The sequence below is a fragment of the Lagopus muta genome, chromosome 2, assembly GCF_023343835.1.
Source record: "Lagopus muta isolate bLagMut1 chromosome 2, bLagMut1 primary, whole genome shotgun sequence".
NCBI classification, from domain to species: Eukaryota; Metazoa; Chordata; class Aves; order Galliformes; family Phasianidae; genus Lagopus; species Lagopus muta.
In genome coordinates this window covers 76,504,628-76,527,671 of record NC_064434.1, presented here as the reverse complement: position 1 = coordinate 76,527,671, position 23,044 = coordinate 76,504,628, and the positions used below count along the sequence as shown (strand labels likewise).

The window sequence follows — 23,044 nt, the reverse complement described above, 5'->3', positions numbered from 1 at the left end:
TTGCTACGAATTCTACTTCACAAAGCTAAGTTCGTTTTTTCAGAAGTTGCTAGAGAAGTAAAAAGGAGAACAAATACAGTTTTAATGGCATTAGAAACAAGTTGAGACTAGACTGCTTCCAAAGCTCCTGTAAAACAAAAGCAGTAGCTTTATATCACTTCCTACTTTAGATAGCATAACTATTTTCTGAAGTAGCATTTCTGGAAGGGGAGGTGAAAGAGGGCTTTTGCCATGGTGGTTAAGGAACAAGCACTAGAAATGGGTCTGGTGTGTAAATCATTTCCCTTGGCATCGTATAAATCAGGAAAACGGCTGAACCTCTAACTTTTTGTAAAAGTCAAACTGCTCAGCTGCTCAGTTTTCTGAACTGATGAATGAATTCTGAAACATGGCCACTGTGAGCCTAAAAGGAAAAGACTACCACTCATTTAAGTGCCAGAATATGAGGTATTTTCCCATGAACTATGAACTGTTGCTTCAGCTCTTTCACACGTGCACACACCTCTACCTGTGTTTGTTTTCAAAATGGGGAAGGGGGGGAGGAATAGGAATATTTTAACCAGAACAACTCTCAGCTATCTAGTGGTCAGTGTAAGCACGATCTCCAGCTCTGCTGCTGTTTTGCAGAGGAGTTGTACACAGCCTAATTCACTTGGCACTGACTTGGCGCAAGGTTGAGCACTTTGCCTCGTTTGTATCCACTCTTGTAGGCTACTTTTTTTTTTTTCCTTTTTTTCCCCCTCTTGTAGACTACTTTTACAGCGTTGCTGTCAGTGTTTCCTGATGTTGCTATTCCTTCCCTTGTTCCCAATTCTGCTACGCCCATGGGACCACGTTTCTCTGCACCACTCAGCCACAACAACGAATTAAGTGCTGTTCATATACTGATCCTCTTCAGGAGTCTCGTGCCACTAAATAAATCCTTACCTCTGAGATATATGCCACGGACAGTATTCTACAGTCCTAGCTCTTCTCCAGCAGAGAAATAATTCCCTTACAGCTCTGCCTGGACTTCTGTTCCAAAGATCTCAAATCTAGGTGCAAGTTTAGTAGTGGGCACACCAGCAAGCCATGAAGTTGCCGTGAGCACAGTGAGAGGCTGTAAGCACATCTGACAGGGGAAAGCTCAAGCTACAGGGGAAGTTAATTGGCCCAAGTGAGGAAGAGAACAAAGAGCTGGAGCTATGCGTGTAACAGTACAGAGCAGTAACGTTTCCCTGCCCACCGTATCAGGCTCATGACAGGTTCACCCACAGGAGGGTTGCACATTTGTTTTTACAGAAGATCTCAGGCGGAGATGAAGCAGCCAGAGGCTGGGTTAGCAGGAGCCACAGCACTCTCTTCCTCTCCTGTGCAGGTAGCCTGGAGCAGTATGGTCAGACTCCATATCAGAGGAAGCATGTAATGCTGAGACCTTCGGCCTGCGGCAACGAAAGCACAAAGAGGTGTGAAACCAAGTTAATGGCAGCACACCAAGCCCTGTTTAAAAACAACACGTCATTTAAACAAAGTGAAGGACCTGAAGATAGAGCATTGTTCCATTTCATTGTATACCTAACATCAGTACCTCGCAGAAGAAGAAAGGTTATCTCTAATGATCACTGGCTTAAGTCTTACAATGGTTCCATGCCCTTGGTAAACATTAAGAGTTCTAATTGTACTATTTGCTCCCTTTTTTTTTCCTCTTCATTTTATTAAAAATCAATCTTGTCTCTAAGAACTGATAACAAGGTCCAGTCGGTGAACCTGAAGCTGAAACTAGGACATTCTAGCTTAAAAATAACTCATTAGGATTTAGGCAGGTAAGTCACCTCTGAAAGCAGGCCATAGATACTCACAATTACCAGTTAAAAACAGATGCTAAACTTACATGTCTGCTTCAGAGAGTATTACAGATAATCTGAAGGTTACTCTCAGGCATTGACGAGCTGCACTGGTGAGCGTGGATTTTTGCACTGAAAACCTGGAGCAGAGAAATTGCTCAGCATCACTTAGATCTGAGGAATGGCCCTGTGCTCTTATCAACTATTGTATACCTAGGGTCAGGCCCATGGTGCTGTCCTGCTTTCAATGTAAGCAGGAGGAGAATAGAAAAAGAACTCAGTGGAAGGCAACAAAGATGATAAAGGGCCAGGAACATTTCCCTTATGAAGAAAAGCTGAGAGACCTGGGTCTGTTCAGCCTGGAGAAGAGTGAAAGAGGATCTCATCACTGTTTCTAAATAACTAAGTGTGAGAATCAAGTCCACGGGGTTGGACGCTTTTTGGTGGTGCACAGCAACAGAACCAGGGGCAATGGGCAGAAACTGGAAGACAGGAAGTTGCACACCAACACCAAGAGGAATTTCATTACTCTGAGGGTGACAGAGCACTGGAACAGGCTGCGCAGAGAGGCTGTGGAATCTTCTTCTCCTGAGATGTTCCAGACCCTGCTGGATGCTCTCCTGTGTGGCTTGCTGTAGAGAACTGCTTTAGCAGGGGGTTGGACGCAATGATCTCCAGAGGTCCCTTTCAATCCTTGTGATTCTGTGAAAAATCCAAAGAAGGGCAAAGTGGAGTGAAAAGTTCTATTTTGGAAGCAGAAGTCTGGGAAAATCTTACTGTGCAGAGGTCAACGTCTGTTTTTACATAAAAAATCAGAATGCTCATTTGGTTTTGAAGTGCTTAAGTCTGTTTAAAACTAAATGTTTTACTCCTTGTCAGTGGTCTTTGAGATGATGGTTAGCTTTCGTTGGTCTGAGTTCTCAGTAGTCATCCCTCTCAAAGCATCAACCCATATGCATGCCTCTTTCTCTCTCTTGGAGAGGCAGCAGAGCTGAGGGAAGGAAGGAAAGTGGCAATAATAATTTCTGCCAAAAATAAGAGTGAAGATGAATGTCCATGCAATTAGCCTAAGCGTGATGAGAGGGCACAGCTTTTATAGCTGGCCTCTTGCTTAAGGCAGATTGTCCCAAAATTTTCACTCCATCTTACTCCAGATTCTTGCAGCCATCCAGCTGAGGTCACTCCCTCTCACCCCATCCTCCACTTGTATTCTCTTCTAATTTGCTCTCTCTTTGCATTCTCTCTGGTGCACTGGGGGTGCCACCTTTAGAGACAGAACATCACTACACACCCTCAAGCTATTACCCATATTCTGCATCACACTGCTGATGAACATGGTGGGAGAGAGCAATTCCTCACTTTGGCAGCAAATCACTGAGGATTCATTTTGATTCTGCACAACTACCTCCAGATACTGGAAGCTCAACATCTTAGCTGCAAATAACTATCTAATACTTCTATGTGCGTGGCACACATTTCTATCCCTGTTCCAAGGATAGAATATTTTTATAAAATAAAGTCAGATTCTAGTAAGAATATACATCCATTAATTGAGACTAGAAAAATACTGTCTGGCCTGGGATAAAGCACAAAGTGCTGAAAATACAACACAGAGAGGAAGCCTTCAGCTCTGATCCCAGTGGTACAGCTGATTGCGTAAATGTCTGAAATTGCAGCTAACATTTTGTAATTGCTCAACAGCATTCTGGGTGGCAAAAAGGATATCTCTGAAAATCCTTACAAATAGAGCCCAAAGAGCCACTCTCTCATTTGAATCCAAAAGCTGCATCTACAGCGCTTTCCACTTGGTTCCCTCCCACTCCCCTTGCTCTCTCAAGGCTGAGCCAGCTCCCCTGGCAAGCCAGCTGCCTCTCCCCACATCCCCGTGGCTCCCTTGGCAGCCAGGCAGAGCAGCCACAGGCTCTGCTGGACAGGGATGCACAAAGGTCTCCATGGACTCTTTTGCAATACATGCCTTGGAGGGGAAACAGCAGAAATGTTTATGGTGAGCATGTTATTACAGCCCTCATTGTTAATCCCTGAGCAGCTCCAGGAATGTTGCTCTGCTGATTTTGCCACCCTAGAAACCTACTGGAGGCACTTCAAGTGTATGTCCAAGAGTCTTCCAAACTTCTAGCCAAACAGCAACACCTTGGATTTGCAGCCAGATCCCAAGTACCATCAAATACTGCTGAATTTGCCTTAAATCTGCTGGAATACATAACCAGCAACAATTTAGTTTTCCTTACCTACACCAGAGTTTTATGTCAGCTCACCTGTCCAGGAAATTAGTCACACACGGATGGAGCCAGGGTGAATTCCCACGATAGGTGGAACCAGAAAAGCCACAGCCATCTCCCTCAGAGCTCTTATTCAAGGAAGGCTGGATCCAGGTCCTCCCCAGAAACCTGCTAGAAGCCAGGTGAGCTGCTTTGAGAAACTTTGCAGGAACTGATTGCTCCTCCCAGGACTGCTGAAGTGAGAGCAAGGGAGGAAGAATCAGTCACCTGGAGGGGATGGCAGGACAGGCAGGAGACTACACAGATCGCTCAGTTAACTTGCTTTTCTGTCTTCTACTTTTTAAAAAGGACACTCATTCTGCTCAGTGTAGCAGAACCAATTACACAACACAGGTTTCTGATCTCTAATTACAGTGAATGCATTTGCCTCATTATTGCTGGAGGGAAAGAAACATGGAATGAAGCCACAGTATCTGTGACAGCAATGCCATGTGCCACGCTGATCAAAATCTAGTTCACCGCTGAATTTCAGTGTTGCCCTTCTGCATAGTAATTATGCCTTACAATTAAAAAGACTCACCATCAAGGCTATATACAAACAAAATATTTTCATATGAAGCAAGGAACTCAGTTAGCAAAACATTGTAACATTTATTAATAACCTATGGCAAATATTTTCAAAAAGTCTAATTATTTTAAGGGCCAAAGGATAAAACTTCTGTGAGAACAAATAGTCTCATCTTTTACAACTGAAACTAGGTCAACAGCAAACTGAATTATCCAGCCAGCTTGAACAAACAAATTGCAGCAAAATTAAAAGCTGCTATCAAATTAGATCCCCACCTTCTCTTGCTAGTCCACCTCAAAGTGGAAAAAAAACCTAACAACAGTAATATCAGAATGTCATTCTCGTGAGAAGGAATTAGGGACTGTCATGTTGCTTTCCAATTTCTGAACTGGAAAGAGAAGGTTTACTTCAGAACAACAAGACAGAGAAACAGCAGGAAAGTTACAGCAGCAGGGTGTGGAATTCTTTCATTTGCCTTTTAGTGAAAAAGACTGCTTGAAATAAATTCATGCTGGTGTCAAACCACAGTGAATCAAGAGCCACAAAGCATTTTAGCAGTTCTAGGTTGGTGTCTCCTCTATTGGGAATGAAATTCCTCTAGAAGACTGCCTTGCAGGAGTAAGAGGGCAAAGAAGAACCTTTGTGGGTCAGGAAGATGGAGCTTGAGGCTGCTCTTGAGCTGTTATTCCCTGTAGGTATGAGGGGGGCAGGAGCAGAGAGAGCAGACTTTGCTCTCCCTGCTCAGTGGCTCTGCTTTACAGAGATATATAAGGATATATAAGAAGTGAAACATATAGAGAAGCCTTGTGGTACCAAGTACAGAAGGCTCATACATTGCCAAACAGTATGACACCTCGTGCTTTAAGCACTGATTATAATAGAAATAAAAGTAATAGCTCCAAAATTAGAAGATTATCAGTAACAAACCCATGCAGGACTTCCTGGGCGAGAACAGCTGTGAGAATATCAAAATCTGGCTTAGCCATAGCTAGGGATGATGTGACAGAGTCCGAAGGCTTTTTCCCACTCAGTTATGATGTTTTGGAAGAAAGTGGGCTAACATTCAAAACGTCCTGGTTTGGCTCAGACTGCAAACCTTGAAGTAATGCAGCTCTGTGGCAGCTTTTCTGAAGAGCACTATTTAATAAGGTTGTAAAGTCAGTGACTTAATAAGCCTGCTTGTACTTTATGACTTGGGCTTTCAGGACCTATGTGTTTTCTTTAATTACATTAGCATATCCTGTTGTCCTTAAGGATTCCTGTTCATGCAGTTACTGGGAATCTGTTCAGTGTTTTCACGTTTGCTACTCAGTGCATGAATCCAGGTCTCAGGTATTAACTAAGTGCCTCCTCTCCAGCAGCTTATGAAACTGTTCACTTGAAGTGATGCATTAGCACTCATCTTATTGCAGTGCTTGAAGTCCTTCCTGTAACCTTATAAAGGACACAAAGATTAGAATACTTGATCTCTGCCAATGAGTTTGCAAAATATTTTGAGAAAAAGCTGCTCTACAATTTGCATTAAAGTAGTGCAAGTTGGGTCAAATGCAGGTACAAAAAAATCACAAAAAAACAAAAAAACAAAAAAAACAAAAAAACCCTCCAAAACCAAACAGGTGCAGTTTTGACATCTAACAACACAACACAAAAAATGCCAGTGATATGAAAGTGTACCTTTGTGTTTTCTTTCCTACAGCCTTCCTGAAACAGCTATCACATTATTTGAATACTCCAAAAAGAATGAAGAGTTCTTTTCTTTTTTCTTTCCTTTTTTTTGCTTTTCCCTCAGATGTGGGGTTCTTTGCAAATGTATCCTGTGTTGTTACAAGTAATATTCCAGTCAGAACCATAACTGATTATTTGTAGATATCACCTAAAATATTTTACTTACAAACTTACCATGACCCCACTCACAGCTTCACTGCCAGAGAGCATCAGAAAATATTTCTACCCATTACGTATGCATGTAGTGAAACTCAGGATTAAGTGATGTGCTTAAGACTATGTAAGAAATTTATTAGATAGCAGGCAACTAAATCAGTCTCCCAAGGTCCAGTTTTGTGCCTCTAAAATCTTTTCTTCTTTTCCAGCTTACAAGTCCACGTCATCACTTCAACCACTTCCATCTCAGTTGTGCTGTATTTCTTTTTAAATAAATAGCATTCTCCCCAAGTTAGCAGGTTGGAACAGGACGTGGTGGCTGAGAAGTAAACCTGTGCTTTGTAAAGAGATAGCTCACTGTCCACAGACAAGCACAAAACACCTCCCTTATGTCAAAGTCAGCTACTCAAAAAGTGTCTTCACTGAACACAAGAGAAACAACTCAGTTGCCAGAGTTACTGTTATGCCCTGCTTCCTTCCCTCCACTGCAGTAACTGGTTCAGTATCATTTCAACCATGCTTACAGCCAAAGTTTGGACAGCAGCTTTGCCCCATTGACGGGACATGCAGACTCATTAAACATCGTGTTTTACTTCTGGACCCATTAGTCATAGAATCATGGAATCATAGAATCATAGAATGGTAGAATCACAAGGTTGGAAACGACCTACAAGATCATCTAGTCCAACCGTCCTCCCATTACCATTGCTACCACAAACTAAACCAGATCTCACAGCTCCTCATCCAGAAGCCTCTTGAACGCTGCCAGGGACGGCGACTCCACCACCTCCCTGGGCAGCCATTCCAGTGCCTGACCACTCTCTGAGAGAAAAAGTTCTTCTTATGTCTAATCTAAGCCTCCTCTGGTGCAGCTTGTGGCCATTTCCTCGGGTCCTGTTTGTTGCCTGGGAGAAGAGGCCAAACCCCTCCTCATCACGACCTCCTGTCAGGAAGTTGTAGAGTGCAATGAGCCTCCTCTGAGCCTCCTCTTCTCCAGACTGAAGAATCCCGGCTCCCTCAGCCACTCCTCATAAGACTTGTGCTCCACATCCCTCACCAGCTTCATTGCCCTTCTCTGCCCTTTCTTGAAGTGAGGGGCCCAAAACGGAACACAGTGCTTGAGGTGCTAAGTACAAGGGGAAAGCAGCTGACTCCTCTTCTCCTTGTTGCACTTTTGTTTTGTGGCTTTTGCTCACATAACTCCATGTGTCTCTCAGTGTCAGTTATATTCCATTTCTGAAATCCAATGGAAAGAGATCATCAAACTGCAGCTGGACAACAAGCCCAAAGTGCTACGGGATGTGCAGCATACCTAAAAATAGTACCTTTCTGTTTGCCCTTGCAGTGCTAATATTGGAAAGTCCTTATTCTGGCAAAACCACAGTGGATGCACAGCAGATAAAGAAACAAGGAACCATCCACTCCTCTTGTCTTGGTGTCATTTCTGTTCAAGTCACTTAAGGCCATCACAAGTCAGGACCACAAGATTTGTCTCCTTGGAGGTACAAACAGCACGCATCCAGCTTTTAGAGTGGTTGCTGAGCCTCTGGTCAAGTCTTGTGTGAGATGTCTCTAATTTCCCCTGAGTCAAGATGCTCAGATGGGTCTTCTCACAGAATGTCACTGATACCTGGAAGGAGTCTAAGGGAAAATATTTCTTCATACGAACAACCTGGAGAGAGCAATATGAAGTAAATGCAAACAGTAACATATAAGGCATTCACACAGCTTTTCAAACACAAGCAGCTTCCTGCAATGAATACTAAGTTGCTTTCCTCACAGCAGAGTTTTTGTAAAAATGTCCTGTAAAAATGGCCACAGCCTTTTTCAGCCACAGACAGCTTATTTCTTGGCTGCATCAAAAAACCACTGAGCCAGATGGTTAAAAAGAAAGCCACTAGGAATGAATGTTTAAGACAAATAAAATAGTCCAGAATATAAATAAAGAACTGAGAAGCAAGTGAGGTGCTATGTAAGCCTACAGTTGAGGACAACAGCTGGCAGAAAATGAATTTTAAACTCACCCTATTGCTGCCCTATGGTATGCAATCCACTAACCATATTAGAATTCATGTCTGTGATGCTAAGTGCTCTCCAACAAGAAGTGTCACAGAGCACAGCCTTTTTTCCTTAAAAAACAACACCAACTATTTCAATTTGCCCTTCTTACTTGTGTTTGAGTGACCTTGAAATCCTGAGGCACTCTCAGAAATTCTGCATCCATTGAAAACTTTTTACAAGCTTTTGTGGTTTCAGCCATGCCTTTACTTATTTACTCCTTTGGTCCCTTATACTGTGTATTTCTTCTTAAAGAAGATCAGCAGGTTTAGAGTCTTAAAACTTACTGTAAGTACTCAGGATAGCAATCACTTTGAAATACTTCAGAAAGGGCCACAGGACACACTGTGCACCCCTCTGTGCTGGGTATCTTAGTGTCTCTGGAGGGTGCTGCTTGTTCTGCTAGCAGGACATCTGCCACACAGTCTCCCACGGATGGAATGCAGCAACTGCCCCAGGTCTGTGTGGGTATGAGACCATTCCTGGGACCAACGTTCCACTTGACCTCTAGCTGCAGGGAGCACAGGGAAACACAGGCTGTTTGGAAGCATCCTACTGAAAACCCACAGGTCTTCACAGTCAATGCATGGCTGCTGGGGCAAAGGATTCACCTCCCTCGTTGCTTCTCACCAGGGTGTCACAGCTATGGAAGGTGCCACGCAAGGATGGGCAGTGCCAGATAGATTGGGCAGCATGGCCAGGCTGTGCAAGGCTTGCTCTGTAGTGCAAAATTCTTTTGGTTCCCTGAAGATATTGTTTCACTGTCCTACTGCATGAGCCAAAATGGGTGGTTCTCTTTAACGGGGCTGTTTTATAATACATGAGTTACTTATTGCTAATGGCCATCTATTTTGCCATTGTAGGTAAACTGTGGGCTATTACCCTGCAGTGAGTTGGCTTGGGAAAATAATGCCCTATTTATAGAAAACTATAAGAGATGATACATTCAATGTTTCTTTAGAAAACATTAGCCATTGCTTAATTTTCCTTCTTGCCTTCAGCTAAGGGAGAGCTTTAAATCACACAGAAGTGGAAAAGAAAAGAAGGGTAATGAAGGCATTTTGGGGGACGCCAAGAACATTTGAAATGATTTTCATCTTTCTTACTTGCAGACAGAGATGACAACATCCACTGTACGGTCAGAACACTTCTGTGCCTCTCCCATCTCCATTTCTGCCTGGAGGCAGGATCTGGTGGCCGCTGCCTCTTTCCGCATCGCTGCGTTTCTTCACGACTGATTTCCCCTCGTGGCACAGTGACAGGTATTGTATGAAGCCCAGTGGAGCTGTGAGGCTGTGGCGAGATTTTTTTAACAGATTTCTCAACCGTGCCTGCTCTGCCGAGCATTGTTGCTTTCCTGCTACTCAGCAGAGCGTGAGTGGCAAGGGCCGGACAGCAAAGCACGCAGCCACCACAGGCAGCTTCAGCCTCTTCTTCTGCCGACAGAAGCTGCAATTACATTGTATTCCCATGTGGTCCGTTGATACAATTTGTCTCAGTGTATGTAAATAGCAACCAGCTACCATGGGTATGATGATATCAGATACTAAAAATACACTGAAGTGGCTTTTGGACTTACTGCTGCATGCTAGGAAGGAAATTCACCTCCTGAATTAATTCAATTCCTTACAATCACTGCAACATTCAGAAGAATATTAAAAAGATCTTTAAACAAAGTCCTCAAACTGTGAAGTCAGAGACAATGTGAATGACAGGGTACTCATTTATCTTCCCTAACCCATGCTGTCCTAGCAGGCAAGAGATCAGAAGCAGGATTTACAAGCTCTAGGCCTGTTTTGTTTCTGTCTGCTATATGACCTTGTGCAGACCACGGAAATACTCCCAGAGAGTCCTGCAAAGAATTTAGTTGTATTTTAATGGTTACTCTCCCTCTTTCCTCTGTCTTCACTGAACTGCTGTGGCTCTTTTTTTTTTTTTTTTTTCCTATAAAATCTGGTTAGGAAGAAACCCCAAACATAGAATCATAGACTCATCTGAGCTGGAAGGGACCCTTAGCAGCCCTCTGGTCCAATTTTCCTGCAATGAACAGGGTCACCTACAGCTATATCAGGTTGCTCAGAGCCCCATCCAGTCTCAACTTGAATGTCTCCTAGGATAAGGTATCCACTACCTCTCTGGGCAACCTGTGCCCGTGCCTCGCCGCCCTTATTGTAAAAATCTTCTTCCTTATGATCAATCCACACCTCCCCTCCTTTAGTCTGAAATCATTTCCCTTTGTCCTATCACAACAGGTCCTGCTAACAGTGTGTCCCTCTCTTTCTTATAGGCCCCCCATTAATGATATGCATAATTATCAGAAATATTTCTCACCCTTTACCAATTTCTTTTTTAAATCTTTTTATATTAAATGTCTTTATTACACTCCTTCGGCAGCCATTTGCCTATAGAATATTGCCATTACCTTTGAGAAGTTGTTTCCCCTTAATCATTACCTTCTATTTAAAACCTCAGAACTTTGATTAATCATTAGGGATTCTCAGACTATGTTTTTTTTTAAAAACCAATCCTCTCCTTTCAAATCATTTCTTACTTGCTACCTACTGTAAACATTCTGCTCACTTCTATGATGGTAGATGCTGACATTCTATCTAGCTGAAGTTTGCTGCTTGGATCCTTAGTGATTCAAACCTTTTGCTCTCCTCTTTTCAGTGCATCCTTTCTACAGTGCACTGAATTGAGCTACCCTAGAGAAGCAGTGTGACAGTCTCCTTGCTGCTCCCACATCCCCAGAGGATTCCTGTGGCTTGATTCCCAGTGCAGAATACGTACTAAGCAGCTCAGCGGTGCCCTGTAGGAAACACTGTGTTGCTTCCATGGGTGACATAGTAGACATGCCTTTGAAACTTTGGGTGCTTCAGTACAGTCTCTTATTCTTTTTGTTTTATATTTATGTTTTGATTACAGCCTCTTTTCCATTAAAAACACATTCAGGATGAACCCAAGGACAGAATCAGAACTCTGGCTGAAATTCCTAACATCAGTTCTGTAACATCTCAGCCTTTTTTTTTTTTGTTAAACAAACATTAAAACATTTCTTTAAGCTAAATGAAGTTTATACTTTAAGCTTCCTTGGGTAACTACATCCTTGGGTAGCTACATGAGGTGTTACCTCACAAGTTCCAATTAATTTCTACAAAAATCTCTTCTCTTTTCACATTATAATTGTCCCTCTTTCTGGCACTGAAGAACAATTTCAAAACACAAAACAAAACCAACATGAATAAAAACAACTCATTTCCTCTTAGGATTTCACTGCATTTTCAGCCAGTCTAAGATTCCGGGTGGCCTCATTTGGTGGTGCTGAGGAATGGGGATGCTGCTAAAGGCAGTGCTGCACGCTGCAAACAGGAGGTGGCTGGCTTGGGTTGGGTTGGAGTCAGTTTAGTTTACTTGAACTCAAAGAGCAAACTGGGTTGTGACCAGCATTTCTCAAACTTACCATCCAACATCTTTTAGAGCAGTGCAGCAAGGCAACACATCAGCATTTAAACACACTGCCCTGGACAAACAGTGCTCTGCGGGGAGGCTGAGTTTTCAGTTAGCCAGTAAAAGAAAAGTGAGCCAACCAAGAAACTTACATCATGCTAAAATCCAAACCAAACGTCATGCATTTTATCTTCATCTATTCTCCTGGTTTTGGTTGTATCATGAAATTCTCTTTGGAGATGCTGCTCATTTACTTAATTTCACGGATCTTCTCAGTCTTTTCATACATTTAGAAATCACAGTACCCAGAAAGGTTCATATATTTTCTTTGGGACGCTTTTTATTTTATTTTTTGCTACAGTATTTAAATTACAAGCTTGGGTGATGGTTTCAAACACAATTATTTACTCCTTTTGCTAAAGAAGCTAGATTTGTTACAAATAGTTATTAGTCCTTTCAGATGGTCTTGGCTTTACATTATGGTACAAAATAGGCAAACATATTTTCCTGGGAGGGTAGCATCCCCTTTGGTTATCAAGTGCAGTCACACAGGAATTTGGACTTCTGACCTACTCCACTCATTTGATATTTCAAGCTTGCCCTTTACCCACAGAAATCCTTAAACAGGAGTTTCCCCTCTGGTCAGACTACTTCCCACAGGGTGCCACCAGCACTACGTGTTTTCCAAGTATGAAAGCAAAATAGTAGAAAAACATTCTAAAACATGAGCCGTGTCTAGATTGCAAATCTCTGCTGGCATGTCTGGGCTGTGGAAAATGCTTCCTCATCTGCACTGCTTAGAACCAGACTGTGGTACAGCACAGCTATGCTACAGCACAGCGTTCTTCCTGTGTACTTCACATTGCTTGGGGTGAGGGTGCAATTATGCCATCAGAAAGCTCTTTTTGGCTCTGTGCACTGAACGCACATTGAGAGCCTTGTTGGTTTTGATCTATTGCAAGCATCTCTCTAAAATCATTACACTGAGAGGATAAACTGGAAGATAAGGTTTCTGATGGAGAGTGGCGGGTGGTAAGTGGCCACAGCTTTCACCTTTGAAGGCAAATAATCAACCTGACATCCAGTCATCTTTCTAGAAATGAGTTTTAACTAATATTGTATTGAACTGTTCCCTGAATTTTCCTACTGACTACAAATGCTTTTACAGTGGTCTGTTTCTCCTACTGCCAAGCAGAACAACTATCTATCCAGTGAAAACTTAAATGCAAAGGGCTTTACAATGCACAAAAGGGAAGGAAAAAGCTTCTACTCTTTTCTTCCTATTATAACCGTCTTAGCTGTTGCTCAGCATTAGTTGACCACAAACTCCTCGGATGAGGATCACTGTTCAAGTCCCTTTGGCTTAGATTTCCCTGACCAAGGTTCTGATCCCTGGGGCCACCCAGATGGAAGTAATGCCACCAGCAATGAAAAGGGAACACAATACACAGGACAGCCAACACCTGGCCAACCTGCATGCTCTCTGCATTTCAAACGAAGCACATTTTTTATGGTTGATCACCACAAGTCTGATAATGTAGTGCAGACTATGCAAACCATACTGACAATTGTCAGGCAAAGCAAGAATTAGTGCCACCATCTTCTCACAAAGGAATGCCAACAGAAATCAGATCCAGACTCGAGCACTTGGTTGCAACAGCTCAGAAGAGGAGCCTGGTAGCCCATGCGTGTGTGCCCCATCTGCTCCCCCAGATCCTGGCAGATCCTGCAGCAGTGGCACCTGGGCACAGGCCTGGAGGCTGCAGAGGTGCTCACATTGCAGTGCAAAGACAAGGCAGCTGGGCCACATGGAACACCTGGCTGCTCATTCTTCCTCCGGTGCGTGCAGGTGAAGCGGTGCCCTTCCTTTCCGTGATCTTCTCACTGGCAGTTCTGCTGATATTAGTGAGACTCTGCACTGGGAACACAACACAAAGTTGCCATGCCAGGATTCAGACCACAGATTTACTCTGAACTGCTTATCAAAAATTGCTTTGACTTTAAATAGCTTTACCGTTTTAAATAAAATAATTATTTTTAAATAGTTCTAATTAAACGAACCTAGAAGTAGAAGATCTTTGATCTTCATATCTGATATACCTTTGAATAAATAGTTCTATATATACCTCTTGACTTTTTGGTGAGGAAGTGCACAAAAACTTAAGCAGATTTTTAAGCTGAAATCAACCGTTGTCTTTTAGAAATAAACTTAATATCCTGAAACACTCAACGCGAAGTTACAGAAATGCAAAATATATTCTAACTACATAATCACTATAAATATATATTTTAAGTGAATGCATGCTTTTAATTACTCTGTGAGCAAATTACCAAAAAAGAAAAAAATTAAGATTTTCTTTAAAATAAAAACTAAATAAATACATAAACCAGGATTTAAAATAATAAACTGAACCAGCCAGTAACTCTTTAAAATACAAAAGCATCTCTCCCTTTCTCCCCTAGATCAGTCCAGCCTTACAATGCTCTGAGGCAACCAGCAGAAAATACACCAAACTACAGTTCTAAGCTACGTTCTGAAAACAAACGTTGTCATGAATTGAGGCATTTTAAATTTACTGTTTAATAAAGAGCTGCCACACGAGGCTTCCTAAGGTATCAGCTAAGCCTCGGCAGTGAGAACTGAAAAAGAAATCACGTGTGCAGTTTGTTTCAGAAAAAGTATGGTTTTAACTTTTGCTTTAAAATCCTGTTAAGCATAACAGAGCATTAGGAACAATCAAGCTTGCCAGTAGAGGGACAATTGGCTGGCAAATGCCAGACAGCACGATTGTTTAATGTTATAACTCTGAGCGAGGCCTCGAGGATTTCACTTTGTGGTACTTTACAAAATAAGCTGGACCTGAAGGTGCTGCACTGTACGTTAGTAAGCTGGAAACCATGGAGCGGAGTGAAGCGGACCCCCTGCAAACTGCTGCTTCCTGAGGCACGAAGGACTCGTCTCACACAAGGCCTGCAGCAGGGCCAGGCCAACCGGCTCTGTGCCAGGACAGCTGCTGTGTTCGGACCACAGCGCGGACCGAGGGCCTACGTTGCCAGTTCTGACCTTCACCGTCACGTAGGTGTCTCTCTCATACACCACCCAGGAAGGGCTGAGCACCAAGTGATACAAACAGCCATCTAAAATGACTCTTTTTACTGATTTAGATTTGTTTGTAGAGCTGGTAGAAAAAGAGAGCAGATTTTACAAGTCTCAGAACTGGAGGGCAAATAGATGCAAATGTGCTTTATCTGCTGGAACAAGTGCCCTGGACTACCGAGAGGCTGTGGGTCTGCAGCGAGCCTCTGAGCACCTTCTGTTGGATCAGTTCCACTGTACGTTAGGAACTCACTGGGTGAGAGGCCGCAATCACACAGTCCAGCGATCCTGTGCGCTCCTCCGGGGTGTAGGGAATCAGACATGAGCCCTAATTGCAGTATGTATTCACAGACAAAGGCAAGGATCATTATTCCCCACTTACGGAGGAGAAACCGAGGCACAAAGTGATTACTGTAAGTCAGTGACACAGCTGGGCAGAAATCCCAGCCAGCCTGACACCTACAACCAGGTGCTTTAGAATTGGCCAAAGCCACTCTCGTATTAATGTGAATAAGTTACTGAACATCTTGCTCCTTTCTCTGCATATAGTGAGACCAATGATTTCTTTTTTATCCTCCTCTTTCTAAAACAGCCCACACAACACTGGGAGTAAAGTTCCAGGAAACAATGTGAAATCTGCCAGCAGATTTATCCCACACATGATGTTCCCCATATGCTGTAAGGTGCAGGTCGGCCTGTTATCACTGAATGGGGGCTCCATGAATGCTGCTGCATTCTTCTCACTCCACGCAAATTATTACATGGCTCACTGGGAGAATTAAAATGGAGAAAAATAGTAAGACTTAGAAGAAAAATAATGTTTTCATAAAACACAGACTTATTGCGTGATAGGTGGAAGCAACACCTTTGCACAAACAGCTTTAAATCAGAGCTGTTCTTTAACTAAGCTGTCAGAGATTGCTTACACAATATGTGGTAATGGGAGAGCGTATAGAAGACAGTTAATTTTCTTCTTTCTTCTTCAGTTGCTCAAGCTGTTGAAAAGCTGCTCGTCTAATCTTGAAAGGATGTAGAGAATGACTTGTTATTCTCCCATACCACACTGCTACGGCTTAAGATGTGAACAGTTCGCCACCTGATTGCTAAAAGGGAATTGTTCTCAATTTCTAAATAACAGTGTAAGTCCATCATCAGATGCACATCACCTGCAGGTGGCAAGTGTTACAAAGAACTGAAATCACAGGTTTTTTAATAGCCTCTCCAGCAACCAGTGGTGAGCTCAATGTGCTGTCTCAGTCTAGTTCAGCTACGAGAAGGCAATCCAGTGCTTAAGTTCTTCCACACGCTGCAGTATCTGGGTATAATAGAAATCCATGTTGGCTGCAAAGTCTTTACACACAGGGGATTCCATGTCACCAAAGGTGCAGTACAATGCAGTTCCTCCAATGCTAAGGAAAACGGTTGCTATGCACAGCAGGATCAGCAAAATACAGGAGCCACCAGCTACTTCATCTGTGAGCAGAAGAAAAGAAAAGGTGAATAAGAGACCAGACAAAGCAACGTGAATGTGAATGTGCCTTAGTTTTACCAGTATTCTGTATCATGACATCATGCAACAGACTATTTGGGTACAGAGGCACACTGCACTGCGGAGCTGTGTTTCCTGGTTTCTCTAGCAGCCTCACATGAATTCTGACTCTCCAAGAGGAAAATACGCTGGGATGCTCTGCATTTCCCAAATCCATGTGATTTTTGACTCTGGGTGATGGGGGAAGAGCTCTGATCTTTTCTGGGAGGCAAGCCGTGAAGAGCCTGTCGATAAAGACTCAGACTGACGTCACTCCTCCAGCTTTATTTTTGGTTCGTTTTCATTAATTACTCTTAATTATTCTGTATTAATTCACATTCCTTTTAATAAATCCTACTGTTTTTTTTTTTCTTCTTCCTTCCCCCCCATTCTTTCTCCCAAGGGGACGGAGGGTGTTGTGTGATTAACTCTTCAAAATGTGACTATGAGAAAACCTGAGATTTGTTTCAGAAACCTAAATAATTATGTAGTGCCTTTTCTGCAAACCCGCGTCCCTATCCTTGCTTGTATCACTTGTGGAATCAATCCATACTGAGGTTTAACAGATTTGGACGAGAGAATGTTGCACAACCAAAGCCTTCCTTCCTGGAAATACCTGAAAGGAAATGAAAGCTTTGAAAATAAAACAGATGTGAACGTTCTTCCTTCACTCGTACTGCCACTGACTGGCCAGATGAACTGATTGTATTTACTCGCACGTTTTGACTGTAAGAGTGGAGACAAAACCTTCACAGAAGCCCACTGTGAAGGGTTAGTTTACATCACTGTTATCTGTGGTAACTCTTGGCAAGACTCTTTATTGCCATGAGGATGCTGCAGCTGTGTTGCTGCACCCTCACTACTTTTTCTTCACAGGCTGTTTCCATGATCAACACCTGCCTTTTCTGTCAGGCTCTAAGAAAATTTCTGAGCTTCTTTCATCCGCACAAGAAGAAGAAATGAAAGAAAAATACCAAATCTCTGAGCCTGAAATGACTCAAGAGCATTAGAGTGCCTCAGCTTCTAGAGACCACTGAAACTAGACAACCTTTTCTCATTCCAACTTTGAAAAAAGCAAGGTGCAGTGTACAGTGAACATTCGCTGAGCTCTTGAGAACCAAAGTTCAACACCACTTGCACGCTGAGAGCACATGCTGTGAGTTAGCAGTACTGGAATACCTTGATCAAAAGTGTCTTCCATTTCTTGGAACCGGACTCTTCTCTTTGTTTGCCTTTGCTGGACTTGGGCAATTGTTTTTCCATCCCTGTCATCTCTCTTCTTTAGTATAGACACCAATCCTTCTGCTGGGGCAATCTGTTGGGAAAGATTACAAAAAACCATTTGACAGTGATTAGCACAACAGATGTGAGAAATTAAAGCATAAGATCTTCTTAACAAAGACTTTGAGGAGCAAATGAGAGAAATAGAAAACAAATGGTTTCTACTCTGCTTTTCTTAAACCTCGCAGTACTTGTGAAACTCTCTTCTTGAACACAGAATTTCACAGCATGAAGGAATGCTGCAGTACCATTCTGCTGTATAGAAGGTGACTAAGATGACAATGTTTGCTTTTGGTCACTATCAAAGTTAAACATGCAATGAATTCTTAGTATGATCTAAACTATACATTAGTTCCTTCATGTCATTAAATGATGGGGGTTGGGGCAGTGGGCTCCAGCCAAAACCACTCTCAATAGAGGACAGTAACAGGTCAAAGACACCACAGCTGCCTTTCCAAAGACATAATCCTGCAGAGCCTATCAAATACTTACTGTGAGATTAATTTTTCAGCATTGTGATTGGTTCCCCAAGGGAGAAAACAGGCCATAGCAGAGGACAAACAAATAAAAACACCAGGGGAAAAAGAAATCTTTGTGCTTTCGGATAAACGTCAGCTCCATATTGTTATAAACTCTCTGGATAAAGCACCACTTCGAAAATGCTTCCCTGCAGTGATACATTCAATAAGTCATTAACTGTCCTTTCCTACTTCACTTGATTTAGCTGCAATAGTATATACTTTTTTCCCACAAAGCCATGTTAAGACGTTAGATCAAGGAGAAGTTCATCATTTCCTTATGATTAGAGGAAGAAAAATATTAGAAATATTAGAATAAAAATGCATAATGGAGAATTGAGAATGCTGTCATGAACTGGCACTGTGAAGATCCTCGGCCAAATGAATTAGTACTGATGACCCTGTGTGTTTGACCCTCTAAACGAAGCATAAGTTACCATTTTCCCCAACAAAACTTTCATCGGTTAAAAATACAAACCAAACCACCTTTCTTTGTAAAACTGTTTGTGTCCAGAAAATAATTTTTCCTAATTACATACCAGAAAATTTTTTTCCTAATTACATATCAGAAAATGTTTTTCCTTGTTACAGCAAATATACCAACTGGATCCCTACAAACAAAAGTAGCAGCCGATTTTCTGAAGTCAAAGAAAACAGAAACAGAAGAAGGAACACTTTGAGTTGAAACAGTAAAGCAAGGGACAACGTTAATGCCAAGGTACGTGCTATAGGTACAGAACTATACTTATTACATTCAGCTATCCCATTTTTCTTCCATTTCTGCCAAACATGGATGCAGTGATACAAAAGAAAAGGTCTTCAACAAGCAGAACTTAGGTGAGCAGTATACAGGAACATCTGAATTTGTAGGCACTAAAAGTGGATGCAACTGTATTTGCAGGATACATTACGTGGGTACAAAAACCAAAGCTAAAATTGCCATGGCAGCAGTACATGTTGGCTGTGAAGCAGATGCCAGTAGGGAGTCACTTGATGAAACCCTGCAACTGGGTTTGCAGGATCATGGGCCAAACCTGCTAACATACTGACAGACCGTGCTTTAGCAAACTGAAAGGCCTCAAGAACTTGCTGATATTTCACAGGTGAAACAATCTACACGCTACTGTTAGCGTAAGGTTAAAGTGAGTGTAAGACTCACTGCTTGTGTGCTTCACAATTCTGTTCTAAAGCACCTACTGTTTTTCTTTCATTGCCATGCCCCTTTAATGAGAATGCACATTGTTTAAAGTTATTACAAATACAATACCTTAAGGAAGAAAGAAAATCTACTGATGAAACAGAGGCTGATGAAACAGACACAAATATTACCTAAGCATTATCTAAGACATAAGTACTACGTAAGAAACACATACAGAAGCAAATCCTGTTCCTTAGTCCTGCAGTTGCCATGCTCTTCTTATCTTGAAATCTTTCTTTTCTGAAAAGAAGTCTTATCCATCTCTCCATAAATTTGAGAGGTCCCTTTTAAAACCTATTTTGTATATCAGTGATAACCTTTGCTACATTCAAAAATAATCTGTATACATTTGTGCTACAACTAAAAAAGCATACCACATCTGCAACTGAGTTTGCAACTCACCTATGTAGCAGATGTGAGCCAAAAACTCATCCTGAAGAGACACCTTTTTAGACAATACTATAGTTGCAGACAACTGACTGCCTAACCATCCCATAATCTAACCAATTTGTAAGACCATGCAATTATAAGAGTTGTGGAGAACAAGAAAAACAAGTGACTTCATAACTTACGTCCTAAACTTGCTTATGTAATGCATTGATGCATGCTATGATCAGAGAGACTGTGTGCTGAGCACAAATGGAGAGCACAATCCAATGGGCATTGCCCCAACTGTGCCATTTGGCACTTAACTGATAAATGTGGCAATTAAATTTGATGCATCTGCTCCAGTGGTATTTTACACCCCTAAGATGTTGATCTCAACAACTCACAGAGCTGGTCACAGTGTGTATATGCCTACAAATTCTTCCCAAAATGCAACTAAGAAGATAAAACTGATCTCTGACGCACTTCCCTTTCAATACTCACTTTCCCTTTTGATCGTCTATGTAAAAGCTTGAGTGGTTTAATGAAGCAATGCAAGGAAGTACTTATAAAGTAGTGAAGGTGTGAAAAGAAATTGTTTAAATCAGTATGTGGAAGACTGCTATGTGGTACCAATGAAGCAGCAGCAACAGCCTGCATGCTTCTCATCACAGGAAGCGTGCTGGGTTGAAGCTTCTACTGGTGATGTTGAATTAGCTTTGCAGAGCTGCCATGAAAATTTATCAGGTCAGCCGGAAAATAAATACTTATGCTTCCATGTTGTGACAAGGAAGGGGGATTGTGGAGGAGTGTATTTATTTGACTCATCTATTTAGGAGGGCGAGATGACATTATGTCCTTTAAAAGAGTGGATTATTTTAAGCTTCTATGTATGGCATTGCTTTTATAAAGAGGATCAATGGCTCCTCCCAAGCCACCCACGCAGCAAGCTAGCTGCTGCCAGATTTGCCTGCTCACATTTGGTTCTGATAGCACTTGGGAATCCCACCTGGGTGCAGTGGGGCATTTTCCCTCCTGTGCTAAGAGGGCAGCAGTCTGTTCTGCACACTTCATTTTGTCTGTTGGCTCCTGCTAGTTCTTCTATGACTGTGTCACAGGCTCTGTCCCCTCCATGCTGGAAAGCAGAGGGCTAGGTCTGATGGGATTACCTGGAAATGTGTCCCAGCGATTACAGTTATGTAAAAGGCTTGCTACAGTGAAGTTCCCTTACTTTTGCTGCTAGCACCCGTGAACGGTTCAGGATTTACTTCTAAGTGTAAAAGACTTCATTGATACAGCACAATTTCTCTACTCTAAACATATTCTTTCTCTTAAAAAGAGTGAGCAAGGGCTTTTGATTTTGCAACACAATCATTATGGCAGTGTTACGCTGCTGACCCAGCAAGAGCCATAGATCACATTTTAAGGCTCTCTTTGATCAGAATGTCTTTACACCATATGCAGTTCATACCTACATTATTTCATCTGCCTTTCATCTGACATGGCATCTAGATTTTGCCTTTTGTTCTGCAAAGCAACTACAAAGCTATGCCTCCTATTCAGGGACAGCTTATTCTTAAAATGCAAATACAAATACAAGCATATGGAGTTCTGCACAAAGCCGTATTTACAGCTTTCTTTCTACCACATTCTCAACTGCAGCTGAAAACTGTCTAACAAAAATACCACGTTTTATTTTTCTTATTTTCAGTCATAAAAATATCATTCCTGCACTTAGGACTGTCACATAAGAATAACGCCCATCTCACTACAAATAAAATCTCGTTCAATTAAAACAACTGTAAGTAAAATATTTTTTCTTGCACCTTTCATTTAGAAAGACTTCAAAGCAGTATACAAATGGATTACATTAGAACCATCTCCCACTAATTAAACAGCCATCAAAAGCAGCAGAACAGAGATATAGCAGCCATGCAAGACTAGAAGGATTCCACGCCGGTGTTTGAGGTAGGAGGAATTTAAAAAGCCAGAAATCATTATTTAAATTTGAATTTAATGAGGGAAGTGTGGTTAATACAGCTAACCACAAGTCAAGCCTGTGCTTGGCTTGAACCACAAAAGGAAAAATGCAGGCCTGCACCAGGCCATGCTGTGGGCTGCTCTGTGCGGCATACAAGAGCTACAGGTATCAGACAGTACTGAAACATGGATTATTTCCTTAATTCCAGGTTCAATAATTAACAACAGATGCTACTGGGCTTTCTATGTAACTGAGAGTAGTTACTTAGCCCTGCCTCCTGAAAACTATTTGAATGGAGCTTTCACAACAGCCATCCAAAATCTGCTTGCAAATGACACCAAGCAAACTTAAAACTGCAGGACCTGAGCCATACAGCCAGACAAGGGATCTCGACAAAGCACTGCCTCCACACTTCGTGCAGGTAGGAGAAGGCTTCATTTCTGCACCCAAATCAGCTGCCAGTCAGTACGTATTCAATAGATTTTGAAATCTTTGTATACAGACAGTGCAATCCAAAGCTACTACTTTACACTGTGCTAAGGACTCTCAATACTTTCACTTTCTGAAACAAATTTCAAATGATAATTGGCCATTAAGAAAAAACCCAAATTTTTATTCATTTCCCTAATGATCTTGCAGATATAAAGCTTTATTTCATATGGCAAAACACACCTCACGTTACTGAGGTTACAATTTGTGTGATTGCTAGTGTGCCATTTCATCACATACTTCTGAAATCTGTCACTGCCAACTGTTGATATGCTCTGAAGCTCTTTACTAGGTGTATGAAGGCACTTTCTATATGGCTTCAGTGAATTTCCATCATTTGCACACAGGTTTGCATGGATAGTATTAGTAAAGAAATACCCAGTACAACTGACTGTAAAATATGTAAAACACTAATTCAGTTTTCAAGGTATTTAAAGCTAGAAAAAAAAAAAAAGCTGATTTTCAGTCTTTAATTAATTATTGCAAATAGTAGCCTAAAAGCAAGGGATATAAAGAATCTGAATTACAGAACTCTGTGAGACAACTGTGCTCAATATGGGGTAAAAAAA

The 23,044-nt window shown here is 41.9% G+C and overlaps 1 protein-coding gene and 1 long non-coding RNA gene across 30 annotated transcripts in view; one reads left to right on the top strand and one right to left on the bottom strand.

Annotated features, from left to right (window-relative positions):
- Positions 1–23,044, bottom strand: part of CNST (consortin, connexin sorting protein) — a 149,054-nt gene that overhangs the window by 39,417 nt on the left and 86,593 nt on the right. For 3 of the 19 annotated variants that reach the window (XM_048936587.1, XM_048936588.1, XM_048936586.1), the window contains exons 11-12: positions 17,822–17,957; positions 12,135–16,587 (exon numbers count right to left, since the gene is read on the bottom strand). The exons of 11 other annotated variants lie outside the window; for them this stretch is intronic. In XM_048936587.1, coding sequence (XP_048792544.1) covers positions 16,382–16,587; positions 17,822–17,957 — 342 coding nt within the window. In that variant the 3' untranslated portion in view covers positions 12,135–16,381. Of the gene's footprint in view, positions 1–12,132; positions 16,588–17,821; positions 17,958–23,044 lie in introns of those variants that run through there. 5 more of the 19 variants (XR_007375276.1, XM_048936584.1, XM_048936570.1 and 2 more) reach the window with 5 other exon arrangements.
- Positions 1–23,044, top strand: part of LOC125689456 (uncharacterized) — a 133,253-nt gene that overhangs the window by 58,473 nt on the left and 51,736 nt on the right. For 10 of the 11 annotated variants that reach the window (XR_007375277.1, XR_007375282.1, XR_007375281.1 and 7 more), the window contains exons 8-11: positions 9,683–9,832; positions 19,033–19,159; positions 21,843–21,973; positions 22,195–22,407. This is a non-coding gene — a long non-coding RNA (uncharacterized LOC125689456). Of the gene's footprint in view, positions 1–1,361; positions 1,446–9,682; positions 9,833–19,032; positions 19,160–21,842; positions 21,974–22,194; positions 22,408–23,044 lie in introns of all 11 variants that reach the window. The other variant, XR_007375278.1, reaches the window with a different exon arrangement.